General features: G+C 57.6%; 1 protein-coding gene across 1 annotated transcript; it reads left to right on the forward strand.

Annotated features, from left to right (window-relative positions):
- Nucleotides 1–383: 383 nt before the first annotated feature.
- Nucleotides 384–15,078, forward strand: SLC38A3 (solute carrier family 38 member 3). The gene is made up of 16 exons (XM_063114039.1): nt 384–454; nt 8,171–8,322; nt 8,424–8,505; nt 8,661–8,776; nt 9,388–9,461; nt 9,554–9,646; nt 9,751–9,832; nt 10,859–10,941; nt 11,037–11,095; nt 11,271–11,432; nt 11,511–11,590; nt 11,864–11,964; nt 12,202–12,326; nt 12,415–12,559; nt 13,497–13,600; nt 13,689–15,078. Exons 2-16 carry the CDS (start codon nt 8,222–8,224, stop codon nt 13,791–13,793), a joined length of 1,512 nt encoding a protein of 503 aa, XP_062970109.1. The 5' UTR covers nt 384–454; nt 8,171–8,221; the 3' UTR covers nt 13,794–15,078.
- The last annotated feature ends 829 nt before the right edge of the window (nt 15,079–15,907 follow it).

Here is a 15,907-nt window from a genome sequence, read left to right on the forward strand (position 1 = left end):
TCAGCTAGTGAGCCAACCGGCCATCCCTATATAGGATCCGAACCCGTGGCTTTGGTGTTATCAGCACCGCACTCTCCCGAGTGAGCCACGGGGCCGGCCCAGAGCAGAGGTTAAGGTGGTACCTAGAGACCTTGGACAATCTGCTTTGGACTGGAACAATCCCCCCACAAGATTCAACGGAGCCCCTCCTGGAGAAGCTGTTCTACCTAGGGGCTCCCCAGCGCTCCAGCTGCCCCTTTGCTCCCGGCCTGCCCCAGCCCCCGCTCTTCCCCGGACCAGCCCCTCCTCCCGCGGGCAGCCAGGGATTGGCGGGCCGGGGGCGGGCTGAGGGCGGGGCCGGGCGCACTTCATCCCCCGCAGCGGCTGTCGCCTTCGCAGCCCTACGTTCAGCCGGGAGCAGAGCAGAGGGCACCGGCCCAAGCGGAGCGCCGCGCGTGCCCACCCGCGAAGCCAGGTACCGTTGGCGGCGTCGACCTACCAGCCCTGGGGCACTGGGCGGGTCGAACCCTACTGTCCACCCTTCAGTCCGTAGCCGGGCTCTGGGCAGCTGCACTCGCCCGCCGCGACCCCGGCAGGCGCCCCAGCCTCCGGCGATCCAGAGCCTCGCGCGCTCCAGGCGCAGGTCTGGGCGCCTGCCAGTTGGGACCCAGCTCCGAGCTTGTGCCGGATCCCGGGAGGGGAACTTTGTCGCCTCGCGGCCTCTCTGCATGGCCGGGCGGGACAGCAGGAGGTCGGCGGCACACGGGACTGGGGCCACAGTACGCCTTGTTGGGGGCTCAGGCGGCACCCGACAGGCTTCCAGAGGCAGGGCCCGCGGGGGCGGTCTGGAGAGGGTCCGGAAAGAGGACCCAACAGGGGCCCGGAGCAGTCACTAGAGCGCTGCCCCGACGGGCGTCTGACAGGCAGAGCGGCCCGGCTGGCACGCCGGGAATCCGAGTATATTTATCCCGGCTGCGTTGGGCAGGGGTTTGAGGGCAGATCGGGCCGGGCCGCCTGAGGGGCAGAGGGATACATGCTGGCCCCAGAGCCAGTGCCATTTGCAGCGGAGCCAGCGGGCACGGCGGGCAAAGGGCAGGCGTGGCTCCCTGGCCTGAGGGCGGGGCGCTGTGTGCGCTCCTCCCCACCTGGCGCCCGGGCGGGGGTGTAAGAGCCAGCACCGCGCACGGGAGGAGGGAAGGACGCAAGACTTGGTTTGCAAGAGCCCGCCCCCACCCGATTGGCCGCTTCGATTGGTCACAGCAAATGGCGTGCGTTTGTTTACACCCGGGGAGAGGGAGGCACGGGTGGGGCCTGTGGGGATCCGCCGTTTCCCTCCCACAGTGACCTGAGCCCTGAGCCCAGGAATGGGCTCCCTAACAGTTCTGAGGAGGGCTAAATCAAAGGCCCTTGTGCCCTAGGGAAAACCGTGGAGGACACCCTCACCCATGTCCATCCTTCCTTCAGCCTGTCCCTCCTTCCATGACTGCCTCAGGCCTCTGTGCTGCCCCTGCAAGAGGCCCTTGAGCCTTCTGCCCCTCTTCTTCAGTACACGGTCTGGGATAGGGGTTCAGTTTCTTCTGAAAAGGAAGCAAATCTCTGAGGACTCTTAGTCTGGGGGATAGAAAGCTAGAGAGATCCAGAGACAGTTCCTCTTTTTTTTGTCTTTTTTGTGACTGGCAGCACCAGGCTCAGCCAGTGAGCGCACCGGCCATCCCTATATAGGATCCGAACCCGCTGGCGGGAGCGCTGCTGCACTCCCAGCGCCGCACTCTCCCGAGTGCGCCACAGGGTCGGCCCGACAGTTCCATTTTGAAGGGGGGAGGTTTGACACAGCCACGGAAGCCTTCCCGCAGGAAGCTCCACTGGTTGGAGGGATCGGGAGTGAATGGCTGAAATCAGAAATGAGAATCTTTGACTTCTTGGGATTGGGGGCAGAAGGCTGCATCTCTGGGGAGGGGAGGGACGTATGTCTCAGAATTTCCTTCTGCCTGGGCCCATGGAGCTCATATCCTCACTGGCCTCTGGAGGCACCCTTTGTTGAGTGTTAGTTCTTTTGACCCATATCACAAACTGTCACTGTCCCAGTCCAGGCTTTCTGGTGGCCAGACCATGACAGTTGGTTCCTCCTGTCCTTGTGCCACAAATGGAAAAACTGAGGCACAATGAGCAGGCTGGTTAGTTCATGATCTCTAGGCTGGGTCAGGGGAGGACTTTAATCTGAATGGAGTGTACCCTGGAAGTCTAAGCCAGGTGTGGAGACAGGCACCCAGTTTGAAGGGAAAACATGTTTGGAGGGGAAGGGAGATGGTTGGCTATCAGGGAGGTGCGGTTTTGGCATCTGTGTGCACAGAAAGCTGGGGTGGGATGTGCGGTCTATGCCATAGTAGGATGGGGTCCCTGTGGAAGGATATTCTAGTGCAGACACAGCCAGGAGCTAGGCCTTACTTGTAGCGGGTAAAATGCGCTGAAGGCTTGAACCTATCCCAGTCTTTAAACATTCACTGAGCACCTACTCTGTGCCATGTGCACACTCAGTCTTATGAGTGCAGGGTGGGCCTTTGACTCTGCATGGGACGACAGACACAGAAGGGCAGGGTGGGGCTCTGGAGGACCAGGTGGGGCTTCTTGGGGCCAAAGGCAAGGATCAACTGCTGGGACAGGAGGGGCTTTCCAGCCAGTGGCCTGGGAGACTTGGTTTTGAATTTCTGCTCTGTGGGCCATGTCCTGTACATAGTCTCCCAGCTGGCACATCTGTGCATGTGAGTGGCTGCTGAGAATGGGGGTCACTCCAACTGATCATCATCTCTGCATGTCTTTTCCATTGTTTGGCTAGACAAGCCCTGATACTGGACCAGGAGTCTCTGAGCTTTCCAGCAGGGTCTGGCTTTGTGGCCCTAGGGGGCTCAGCCCCACCCTCTAAATATCACTACACCTGGCTGGTGGGAGCATAACATTTCCTTGAGAGGATGTGGAGATGCAGTTGTGGCATTCTTGTGGGTTCTTTCAGGGTTCTGTCGGGCAATGCCTGCAGTACCCACTGAGTCTGTTTCCCCTCACCTGGGCCTTCTGGCTCCTTCTCCCCTTCTTGCTCCTTCCAGGGCTCTCTGTCTTTCATTGGCCGACTCTTGCTGTTTCATTGTCTGTCTCCTCCATCTGCCTCTCTCTGATGGCTTGGTAATATCTCTGAGTTCCTCACCTCTCTGGTTGTCTCTGTTTCTCTCTGTCTCCCTGTCTGAATGTTTACCCACCTATCTTCATGTGATTTTTGTCTTTCTCCGTGTTTTCCTCAGTCTCTGTCCCTCTCTATCCATCTGCATTTTTCTGTCTCCCTGGACCTCTCTATCTGTCTCTCTGTATGGGTCAGTATATGTGGATGCCTGTATTTAATGCATGTGTGTTTTCTCTCCCTGCTCTCTCCCTGTCTAGCTCTCTTCCCTCCCTCTGACACTCTCTGCTTCTTCCTGAGGTTGGATGTCACCCCTCCTCCAGGCTGACTTTGCCTTTAGCCCCACATTGGGGTCTCCAGTGAATCCTGAACTGCCCAAAGCCTGTGCTCCAGCTTTCTTTGGGGCCAGAAGTCCGGCTGTCCAAATATTTGGCCACCTCCAGGGGATTCCGGGTCAGCAGGGAGGAGGATGGGCTGGCTGGCTCAGGGTCTCCCCTGCCCCTGGGGGGCCACAGTCACATGATGTCCTGTCCTGTTCCTTAGCTGGGCCTCAGGCTGCACGTCCCTCTCAGCAGGCTGGCAATAGGAGGGAGGGGGCTGCCACTGGCTCTGGCCCAGTCTTGAGCCAAGAAGTTCTGGCTGCAACCTTGCTGTGGGCAGTGCAAGCAAGGAGGGTCCGGGGCTGGCAGGAGGGGAGGCCTGGGTGGCTGGAGCTAGGCCCAAATATAAGCATCTGTTGGGTGTCTAGAAAAGCACCCTGTCACAGGAAAGTCTGCCTTCTGGCCCCAGCTGGCTGTCTCTTATTATCCTAGACACCTCCAGCTTCCCAGAACATAGAGGACAGACCCCAGATCCCGGGACCAATGAGCTGAGAGGTGACGGATTGGTGTGGCCAGTATATCAATGCTCTGGGCCATCTGCTTTTCTCTGTATGTGCCCCCTTCTGCATATCACCCCCTCAGTCCACACACTGACCACTTGCATCGTTGTGTTGTGTTGCTGACAATGTGGGAGTGGCAGATGGGGGACTGGGATCCACTGGAGTAGAACTCTGGAGTTGTAGGCCTGGGAGAGGGGAAAGGGGTGTTTCTTCCCTGTTCTAACACTCCACCAATCCCCGTGGCTGTGCCTTGAGAACATACAATTCAAATACATCAGTTGCATCTGGGGGCTGGCTGGTTAGCTCAGTTGGTTAGAGAATGGTGTTGATAACACCAAAGTCCAGGGTTTGACCCTTGTAATGGCCAGCCACCAAAAAAAAAAAAAAAAAAAAAAAAAAAATTGCATCTGCCTTCCCTTCTTACTAATGGCTTGTCCTAGGAGGGGGTGTCTTCTCTCTGAGACCTGGAGAAGCAGGTGGACAGAGGGGTAGCTGTCCAGATGGGTGCCAGTCTGGGAGAGGCCCCTGCCTCAGCCAACGAGTGGAGTGGTAAGAATGTGCTGAGTTGGAACTGGGGGAAGTCCTTACCCTTGAACCCCCAAGGATAATCACAATGGACCCTCAAGCCAGTCCTGCTGCCTCTCCTCTGAGATATGGGCTGAGATCAGGAAGCCTGGGCCATAGTAATAAGCTCCATGGGGTCTGTGTCCCCATTCATGCATGGGACAACAGAAACAAGAGAAGGACAGTGTGGATGCCTCCCCGTAGCCAGCCCACTACTGCAGACCCACTTATGTCCCAGAGCACCGGGAGGAAAGCAGGCTTAGAGCCCTGGGGACTCCAAGGACCTTGATCCCTGGACAGAGAGGTATGTTTCCTGTAGCGGCTGACGCAAGCAGCTGCCCCACGGTGGCCTGGATTCCTGGGCCTCGAAATCTTTAATTAGCCAAACTCAACACCTGCCAAGATGTGCCTGGCGAATTCTCACTCCGTGATGCCCGCGTGGGTGGGCGTTACCTGCTGCACCGTCCCTGTGGTTCCTGGCCCCTCCTAGCCCTATCTCCCAGCAGAGCAAACAGGTCCCAGGGCAGCGACCTGGTCCATCAATTTACTGTCCGGGCTCACACTGAAAAATGCCATTCTGATGACCTGCCCAAGGTCATAGTGATCTTCTTGCCCAGTGCCTGACCCCTCTCTGGGCATCCATGGCCTGCCGTAGGGGCGAAGACCTCAGGGAGGCTCCTTACTCTGTCCCCACCTTGGCCAAGCCTCACGGGACCCCTAGAGGACAGGGGGACACTGAGGTCCTGAGCGGGGAGTACTCTGCCCCAGCCACACAGTAAGGCAGGACCAGGGTGGGCCTTAGAGTGTCTACTCCAGGCTTTCACCACAGTGGGTCAGATTCTGCTGGCAGCTTTCCTTTTCAGGGGCTCTCCCTGAGTTTACCCTGATTCCTGATACAAAGCAGTCTGTGCTGGCTGGTTGGCTCAGTTGGTTAGAGCTCAGCATTTGACACCAAGGTCAAGGGTTCAGATACCCATACCAGCTAGTCACCACCCCCATCCTCACCCCCCCCCCAAAAAAGCAGCCTGGGAGGCAGCAGGCCTGAGGGGTGGGAGCTGTCAAAAATGGGCTGGCAGCCTCAGGGAATGACTGGGGGCCCACATGCCAGACCAGAACTAATCCCCACTCATCCCCCAGCCCTCATCCCTGCCCTAGACTGAAGAACAGACTCCTTTCCCTGGCCTTTAAGTCTCTGTCAGGTTTGTCTGTAGCCATGGAACCTTCATTCCATCCTCATGCCACACCTCAGGGCCTTTGCCCATGCTGTACCCTGTCTGAGGCACTCTTTCCTGTTCCACACCTCATGGGCTCCTGCTGGAATTCTAGAACTGACTTCATCGCCTCCTTCAGGAAGCCTTCCTTGATGCCTCCTTCTCCCCTTTTTTGAGTCCCTATGTGACTCACTTGGTTGCAGCAGGAACTATAGGGTGGTGGTAGGGGTGGTATTGGGAGGTTTTGTCCCTTCCAGACTGGAGGTCACTGGAGGAGAGGTATTCCATGTTCTTTCGGGAATCTCAGGCCAGCCTGAGCCCCAGCAATGACTGGTCATGAATAAATAATAGCCACCAGGCCACGAAGGTCCAGGCCCAGGTCCTGTAGCAGGGATGGGGAGCCAGAAGTCAGGACCTCAGATACCTCCCATAGCCCATGCCATGGACTGTGGTCTTCCTAGAGGCAGTGCCTAGCAGCTAGGAAAGGATATTAAGGCAGAGAAGGGTCCTTTGTACAGGCTGCTAACTCAGCACTCTCTGAGGGCCTGTCCCAGCCTGCCCAGGGTTGGGGGCTGGGCAAGGGCAACCCTAGTTGAGTGCCAGGGGCACTCTGGCGTGACTCTGGAGACCAGACACCGGCACCTCCACACCAAGGTGGGATCCTTGGAGAGGTGCTGATGGCAAGCCTTAGGGAAGGAACATGAGGACAAGCTGACCTAGGGAACATGGGGCTAGGGGAAGAGGGCTCAAGAAGCGACATTAACAATGTCATGGTCCCAAGTGGGCAGGGCTGGAAGGAGAGCAGGGCTCAGATGCTAGCATCAGAGGAAAGAGATGCAAATTTGAGGGGTGCAAGAGTGCCAGGTGTAGAGCCCCCACAGCTGAGGAATCTGGGATCTGACATCTGGCCTGTGGCTGCCTGGGACAGTGCCAGGAGAGGGTCCTTTGGTCAGTAACGTGCAGCTGCTGCCTCCGGAGCACCAGAGCCTGAGGTCTGAGCCTTTCCTCCCTCTTCACCCTAGCCCCGAGTGCTAAGTTTGAGTCCCCTAGAGCTCCAGATTCAAGAGCAGACCTGAAACCATAGGGGTCTGGAATAGGGATGGGGGATTCAGGGCAGGATTAAAGGTTCCCAAGCAAAGGGAGCATGATGGCTGCAGAACCAGGCTCTGGCTGTCCTGTCTGGCAGTGCTGCCCCTTCCCTGGCCTCCACTCTGGCTTCAGCCCTCCTGCTGGCCAGTCTGGCCCTCAGGATGTCCTTACAGACCCTGGGGGCACTATGCCCAGTCACCTTCTGGGCATGGGGTAGGCAACTCCTGGCCAGCAAGTTGTCTAGGCAGTGGGTAGGAAAGGGGGGCAGGGGAGCTGGTTCCTTAGAGGCTCAACAGAGCCAAGCCCTGAGAGCAGAGGGGGGGGAGACTGATCCAGTGATCCAGGCTCATCTACAACTGGCCAAGGCCCGGAGCTCCTGGGCTCGGGTTCCGGGAAATGGGGGGTCTGTTCAGAGGGTTGACTTCTGGATGGTGGGCACCTGAGGGTTGGAGGTTCCCTGTCAGGGGAGGAGAGGCTTGAAGGAGAACAAGACCCTGAGGCCAGGACTGTGTGGAGGGCAAGGCCTGTGTGGCCCAGAGAACTGGGCCCCGACGCACCCGTTTCCTGGAAGGCCCCCTGAGGGCCCTTTGCAGCAGCTAGGCAGGAAGGGTCCAGGTGTCCAGCCACCAGCACTGCCTCAGGCCTCCTGGCTCCGGGGTGGGGGCAGCTTCTGCGCCTGCCGTTCCCAGCGCCAGCTCTCAGCCCACAGAGGGCCCTTTGTTCTGGCAGCCAGCAGTACCCGCCAGGCGGCTGGGAACAGGGCCCACAGCCCTCACCCTCTCCCAAGGCCTCCAGCCGTCGGGCAGTGCCATTCTAGGTTGGCCAGGAGGCCCTGGCACATAGGGTCAGTGCAGGAAACCATCTCCCAGCACTAATGTCAGGGAGGGGGAGTCTGTCCTGGGTGCACACCCAGAGTGGGGTCTGGGGGCCTGGGACTCAGCATCTAGGCTCCTGATGCTGCTGGGGTCTGAACTCAGGTCATCAGATGATGGCTTACTTCACAGATGGGGAAACTGAGGCCCCAAGAGCTTGCTGGGCTGGTACGTGTGTAAGGGGTGCATTACGTACTGGCTGAGGTGTCTTGTCAGGATGAACTGGGAAACCCAGGTGTCTGAGCTCTACCCCCAACAAAGGCAGGTCCCAGGGAGGCAGCAGGCAGAGCTGCATGTGTGTGTGCCCTAAGTGATCCTCTGAGAGGTGTGCTATGGCTGTAGGCCCCATGTGGGAGGTTGGCCGTGGGCCCAAGGAGGGTTATAACCAGAGGGACTGGCTGCTCTGCAGACTTCTGACTGTCGGTGTGAGAGTAGTGTTGCTGCTGGTGGTCCCTGAGCCATGGAGGCGCCTCTGCAGACAGAGATGGTAGAACTGGTGCCCAACGGCAAACACTTGGAGGGGCTACTTCCAGTGGTCACCCCCACAGCCTGCATCCAGAGGTGAGTAGAAGAGGGACCCAGTGATAGCCCAGGACAGGGCAGGGCAGGGGTGCAGAGCAAAGGGCTGGAGCTGAGCCATCTGCCCTGACCTGTGCCTGCAGGATCGAGGACTCCAGACAGAGCTGTGCTGAGGGCAAGGGCTTCCTACAGAAAAGCCCCAGCAAGGAGCCACACTTCACTGATGTGAGCTGGGCAGCAACGAGGGGCTTGGGAGCTATATGGGGGGGGGTCTTGGATGCAGCAAAGAGGTGCTCTGGGGCAGTGATGGGAGGCTGAGGAATGGCAAGGGGAACACCACGATGCCTCCATGCCTCACTATTCCACTCTGGTGCCTGCAGTTCGAGGGGAAGACGTCGTTCGGGATGTCAGTGTTTAACCTCAGCAATGCTATCATGGGGAGCGGCATCCTGGGGCTTGCCTATGCCATGGCCAATACAGGCATTGTCCTTTTCCTGTGAGTGCCCTCAGCAAACCTAAAGATAGGGAGCCTTAAACAAGCCGCCAACCATGACCTCCCAGGACCCTCCAGTTCCCTGTCCCAGGGCCCCGGCTGTGGTGGGTGGGCACTTCTTACACTAAATCCAAACCACGGCTGAAACAACACCCACAGCCAGACAAATATACCTCACTGCCCAGTAAACCCACTGAGGTCACAGCCCAGGGCCAGCCTTACAGGCCTAGTCTGTCTTTCTACCGCCTTTTTTACATATGGTGGCTGAACCCTCAGGGCCAACCATGTGTGGGCACTTGTGTCCTTTACCTGGGGGCACTGCCCTGCAGCCTGAATGGAAAACATGTTTGTCTCAAGGACTCAAGAGGAGGAGGTGCTCAGCGGGCAGTCACGGGGACACTCTTGACCCAGAGGGCCCCTTCTGGGGCACATTCTACCCTTGGTGAAACAGAGTGGTGTTCGCCATCCTGGGGCCTGCTGAGCTTGCATCCACACCTGTTGGGGATAGAGACACAGACCCTCTTCACGCGTGCCTCCTAGAGTCCCTCGCCCCACCCCCCACCCCCACCAGCCATGGGTGCCCCCAGTGGCCTCTCTCCATCCATCTTCCCCAGGTTCCTGTTGACGGCCGTCGCCCTGCTCTCCAGCTACTCCATCCACCTGCTCCTCAAGTCTTCAGGGGTCGTGGGTGAGCCTCACACCCTGCCTGGAGCAGGCTGGGGCTGGGGGGTGTGGACTAGGGCCAGCTGCCCTGACTTTCCTGACCCCCGGTTCCCGCAGGCATCCGTGCCTATGAGCAGCTGGGCTACCATGCCTTCGGGACCCCAGGAAAGCTGGTGGCAGCAGTGGCCATCACGCTACAGAATATTGGAGGTGAGACCAGTGGGCAGGGTCCAGCAGGCAGTGGGCAGGTGGGCAGGCCTGAAAACTAGCCAGTTCAGCTGACCCCAGCACCTGCTCTCCCTTCCCCCCCGCAGCCATGTCCAGCTACTTGTACATCATCAAGTCTGAGCTGCCTCTTGTCATACAGACCTTTCTGAACCTGGACGACCAAACCTCGTGAGCCCTGGGGTGGGGCAGGGCTGGGTGAGGGTGGGATGCCCTAGTCCCACCCCTCCATGTCCACCGCCGACATAGAGACCCAGGCTGGGTTGGCAGGAGAAACGAGTGGCTGGTGGAGGGGCAGAAAGTTGCCAGCAGAACCACATTCAGTCCACACTTGTTTATGAAGCATCTGGGGGACCCCCCGGGAGGGGACGTGTGGGGCTAGGGGCAGGGTGAAGCTGAGGAAGCTGGCCCTGGACCCAGCTCAGGCGCATGAGAGCCTCAGGCTTAGCTCTAAGCGCCTGCTATTCCTGACCATGGGGTTAGCCCCCCCACCAAGAGATTAAGCCCAGGGTGTCCTAGTTGCCATTACTTTAGTTAGCACTGACTGGACATCAACTGTGTTTTTTGGGTTGGGGGCAGAGAGGACACAGCCAGGTCCTGCTCTTGGCAGCCTAGCCCAGACAAGCAGAGGGGCTGAGAGGCTGAGAGCAGCTCTGGGAGGAGGGCAAGAGTCAGGATTCTGGGGCTCTCGGGGGCTTTCCAAAGGAGTTTGCCTTTGGGCTTACCCTTGAAAGTCCCTTATCCCCTTATCTCACTTTGCCCCATGTCTATTCACGAGGGTAGAGGAGGGGGCAAGACGGTGCAAGATCCAGATGCCAGGAGGAACCATGAGGGGCACAGGTTATTGGCAAGTCCCTGAGACCCCCATGGAAAACACTGTTCCTCCAGAGCCAGGTCCCTTCATCCACCGGCCTTCCTCCAGAGACTGGGCCAAATGTGTGTGTCCTGAGAAAAACAACAGCAGCAACTGTAGTAGTAACGGTTACCAAGCATGAGCTGTGTGCCAGGCCAGTGCCTCCGTCCTCACATCACCAAAGAGAGTACCAAGACTGCCCATTTTGCAGATGTGGAAAGGGAGAATCAGAGCTGTGAACACCACTAGTGACCCCAACTAGTGACTATCAACTGGAGGAGGAAGGTGGCTCCACCCCAAGCTGAGTGGGCTCTGACCCTGGATCCCCATTTCCATCCCTGCAGGGACTGGTACATGAACGGGAACTACCTGGTGATCCTGGTCTCTGTCATCATCATTCTGCCCCTGGCACTGATGCGGCAGCTTGGTGAGTATGGCAGGGTCAGGGCCTTGGAGGGGGACGTTGGAAGGATGCATGGGGGGGTCCGCAGTCTCACAGTGCCCCTCCCCCCTGTTTTGCAGGCTACCTGGGCTACTCCAGTGGCTTCTCTCTCAGCTGCATGGTGTTCTTCCTAATTGCAGTGAGTCACCTTCCATGTTGGTCAGGGAAGGGGGCAAGTCTTCCAGACGAGTCCTCTGTCAGAAGGAGGGGCATTTACCTCTGGAAAGCCTGGATCAGAAGGCAGCTCTTCTGGTCCTGCTCTAGATGTGGCTTCATGGCAGCCTAGCTTGGCTCTGATACCCTTTCCTCCACAGGTCATCTACAAAAAGTTCCACGTTTCCTGCCCGCTGCCCTCCTTCGGCAACACCACAGACAACTTCAACTACACGGAGGTCATGGAGGAGAAGGTGCAGGTGCAGGTTGAGACTGAGGCTTCAGCCTTCTGCACCCCAAGCTACTTCACACTCAATTCACAGGTTCTGACAGGCTGAGGTAGGGACAGGGGCCTGGTGAGGGTGTGGGGGCTGCTCTGACACAGTCCCATGTTTCCCCAGACAGCATACACCATCCCCATCATGGCCTTCGCCTTTGTCTGCCACCCCGAGGTGCTGCCCATCTATACAGAGCTCAAGGAGTAGGTGTCTGTGGCTGGGAAAGGGGGCAGGGGCTGCCTTGAGCTAGTTTGGGGAGAACAGATGTGGTCCTGGGTGTGTGTGTGTTGGGGGGGTGACAGGAGCCAAGGCACTTTGTTAAAGGTCTTCATGGCTGCCATGAAGTGGGATTGGGGGCAAGAAGGAGACACTCTCAGCTGCTGAATGGTGAGGGTGTGGTGCCAGGAAGACCCTGGGGCACATGGGGTCTCCCACTGTGGCCCAGTTTGTCACCACCCTCTCTCCATGCCCCACAGCCCCTCCAAGAAGAAGATGCAACACATCTCCAACCTGTCCATCTCCGTCATGTATGTCATGTACTTCCTGGCTGCCCTCTTCGGCTACCTCACCTTCTACGGTATGGCTGGACCAGTGGGGGCAAAGGCCGAGGCCAGGTTGGGGGCAAGGGGTTGGTCAGTGGCCATGGCGCCCTGCATACTGTAGGCGCTCATTAGGTGTGTGATTCCTGACTATGCCCTGCAGCTGTGGAGGTGAGTCTGAGTGCCACTCCCCACAGTGTCAGGGTCCACTGGGCGGCTCAGAGCCCAACTCCCTCCCTGGGCTACCTGCTGACCACCCTCCCTGCCTGCCACAGACAGCGTGGAGTCAGAGCTGCTGCACACTTACATCAGGGTGGACCCATTTGATGTGCTGATCTTGTGTGTGCGTGTGGCCGTGCTGACAGCAGTCACACTCACAGTGCCAATCGTTCTGTTCCCGGTAAGCTGGTGAGCAGGTGGCCAGAACAATGGGAGGGATGGGGCTGATGGGGCTGACGGGCTAATGGTTCATCCCACCTGTCCCCCAGGTGCGCCGTGCCATCCAGCAGATACTGTTTCAGAACCAGGAGTTCAACTGGTTGCGGCACGTACTCATTGCCACTGGTCTGCTTACCTTCATCAACCTGCTGGTCATCTTCGCCCCCAACATCCTGGGCATCTTTGGGGTCATCGGTAAGGGTCTTATTCTCCTGTGGAAGTGGGGTATTGCCCCCAAGAATTTTCATTCCTGGCAAATTCCTGAGCTCAACACCCTACATTTAAGTGATGGCTGCTGGCCGTGTGCACAGTTTGGCCTCCCATCTTAGATTCTATCCTTAAGGCTATCTAATCCCTTTTGAGGGCTCAGAACCATTCAGTCAGTACCGCTTACTGGGGCAGGGGGTGGACTCCAGGGGTCAGAGGCCTCCACAAAAGATCTCGTTGTGTCTTGTCCATTTCACATATGAGGAAACTGAAATTAAGAGTGATTAAAGAAGCAGCAGGGCCACACAGCTGGCGAGTGGGGAGACTTGATCTAGTTCCAGGACCATAGGACTCAAGGATTGGAGCTCTGTCCACTGCCCCATCCCAGTTGGGGCTCTAAGCTGGAAGATCGGACAATTCTGAAACATCTTTGAAATGATCCAACTTAGGGGACTGCCTTCTCAACCCAACTCTGTAGGGACTGCCACACATACCTAGGGGCTGAGTATCATGAATGTCATGGACAGGACTCTTGGTTCTGTGTGTCTGAAATCTGACTCAAAATGAATTAAGCAGAAAGGAATACGTTGGCTCAAACAATGAAAGAGCCTTTAGGAATAGCTGTATCCAGGAACACAATATCCATAAGCCTTTGTACCTCTCCATCTCTTGACTTGCCTTTCCTCGTTACTAGCTTCATTCACTGATATTCTGCTGACACCAACAATACCAGCCTTCCATCCTCGTGGATGGAGAACAAGGCGAGAGGTGGTGGGCTTCCCAGAATCAGACAGAGCTCTCAAGTGGAGTCTCAAGATGAAACTCGTCCAGCAAGGAATGTTTGATTTCATTGATGGGTCCATCCTCAAACCTTAGCTGAAAGATGGACACAAGCCCCCAGTGATCATGCATTGTTTCTTTGCAGGTGCCACATCTGCCCCATGCCTCATCTTCATCTTTCCTGCTATCTTCTATTTCCGAATTGTGCCCACTGAGAAGGAGCCTGCAAGATCCACCCCCAAAATCCTGGTGCGAGGGGCCTTAAGGCTGGTGGGCTAGTGTGGGACTGAGGGGGCTATCCTGACCTCAGACCTGATCCTGACTTATGACCCTACAGGCCCTTTGTTTTGCTGTGCTTGGCTTCTTGCTGATGACCATGAGCCTGAGCTTCATCATCATTGACTGGATCTCGGGGACCAGCCAGCCCGGAGGAAGCCATTAGGGTGACCTCCATCCTGTTTCGTTTACTTGTCCTGGCACCCCTGCCCAAACTCTCCAGCCCCTACACCCATCCAGTGGCCAGTCAATTGGAGGGAAAAGATCCAGTTAACACCATAGCATTTGGCTTCACCCCATGTCTTCTCTGTGGAAGGTTTTTGTTAAAGAGCAAGGACCAAGGCCCTTGGGCCACCACCCTGTTGGGCTTCAGAGCTGCAGGGACTTTCTCAGCTGGGAGCAGGGTAAGGCTGTCACCTCAGATCCCACCTAGGCCCCTCATCTGTTCTTGCACAGATGCATACACTGAGGCCCAGCAGCTGCCTCCTGAGGTCACACAGCCTGTAGAGGCATGTAGAGCTGGAACCCAAGCCTTCAGCCATCTGCCCACTCTGCTCTTATACCAAGATCTGTACCCTGGGCCTCATCTCCCCAGCCCACTTGCCTTTTCTCCTTCCATCCCTCCCCTAGGCCTCTTTCAGATACTTGGGCTCAGGTCCTTAGATATTCTTGTCTTCTTCTTCCATCCCCTCCACAAGAGGAGGCCCCACCCCAACCCATAGATAGGGTCAGCAGGTTCTGTTGAGGGTGGGGCTGGTGTGGGTATACCCAAGGGATCCCTGCCTTGTCCTTTCACCAGTCCTGGGGAGGCTGGGACTCCCCCAACCCCTAGCCTGGGCCATAGCTCACATTCCACTGCTGGGAGAAGAGAGAAGCTGGGGCCCAGAGTGTCCTGCCCCTGGGAGCCAAAGACCCCAGGGGCCAAACTGGGGCAGGGGTGGGGAGGCTGGCATTCCCTTTTTATAAATATTATTACGTAAGATCAGCTGTGTTTTATATTCTTCGTCACCATGGTCCCTGAGTTCCTGGAAAGTGGGGTGGAGGCCAGGACATGGATGGTGATGGAGGCCCCCCGTCTCTTTTCTTGGGATGAGAATAGTGACAGGGCAAGTCCCCTACCCACCCCGCCCCCTGCCTTCCAAACCAATCAGTGGCACACTCAGACCCAGCTCTGGGCCTGGGCCAGGCTCAGCACAGACCTGCTTTCTCACGGGGTGAGGTGGGTAGGAATTAATGAGGCCCCAGGAAGTGGGACAGAGAGAGGCCTCCGGAAGGAGGCAACGTGAGGTGCATCCCCAGCAGCTTCAGGGAGGGTCTGAACTAGGGGCAGCTGAGCCCTACAGAAGCCCCAGGAAGGGCCCTCTGCCCTTCAGTGGCTCCCAGGCTGCCATGTCAACTCTCTGTCAATGCCTTGACTTTGGGGACAAAAGCCCAGGAATCCTGTGCCCTGTCGGGGTGATCTTTTTAATAGTAAAATCCATTGTGAATAAAGGTGGGTTCATGAGTTCCTGTGTGTGGGCCCTGAGTGGTGGAGGGGAGGGGAGAGTTCAAGGCAGGGCAGGGACTGCAAGGAGGCATGGCAGCCCCAGGTGTCCTGGCCTGGGTAGGACTGCAAAGCTGCTCACTGCCTTGGGCGGGCCTGAACCAACCGGGACCCAGCAGGATGGAGCTGCCCAAGCCTTGGCACCAAACCCTCATTAGGAGAGACCCTGCATCAGGCGAGGCCGCCCAGAAAAGGGCAGCAGGAAAAATCCAGTTTGAACTTGCAAGCAGCTGTCAGCTTAGGAACCCCCTGAAGAAAGGACTTCTTCAAGCTGGTGGCTGCTAGGCCCATGGCAGTGCCAGCTGGGCAGGGGGATTTCCTGAGTCCCATTCCCATCAGCCCCAGGCGTCTGACTCCATCCTGAGGACTCATCCAGGAGCCCATGGCCCCAAGAAAGGGCTGGACACTGGCCTAGAGGTGGATGCAGCCCAAGGTGCCCTGGCATGAGGGGCTGTCCTCTGGGAGTCTCTGGCTTCTTCCTGATCAGATGGGGCCATAGTCCTGCCTGGAACCCTTAGCTCCTGGGAATAAAGGGAGGAGTCCATCCTGTAGGCAGACTTGGGGGTGTTCTCAAGCTCCTTCCATCCAAAGAAGGCTGCAGGTCAGAGCAGCAGCAGGACACCAGGCCTGGCTTCAGGCATCTCAGACCTAGGGGATGTGCTAACAGTAGTATTCACATGCACACACACACACACACATGCTGGGGTGGAGGAAGGACCCTGGCCCAAGAGGCCATC

The sequence above is a fragment of the Cynocephalus volans genome, chromosome 11 (assembly GCF_027409185.1).
Source record: "Cynocephalus volans isolate mCynVol1 chromosome 11, mCynVol1.pri, whole genome shotgun sequence".
Taxonomy (NCBI): domain Eukaryota; kingdom Metazoa; phylum Chordata; class Mammalia; order Dermoptera; family Cynocephalidae; genus Cynocephalus; species Cynocephalus volans.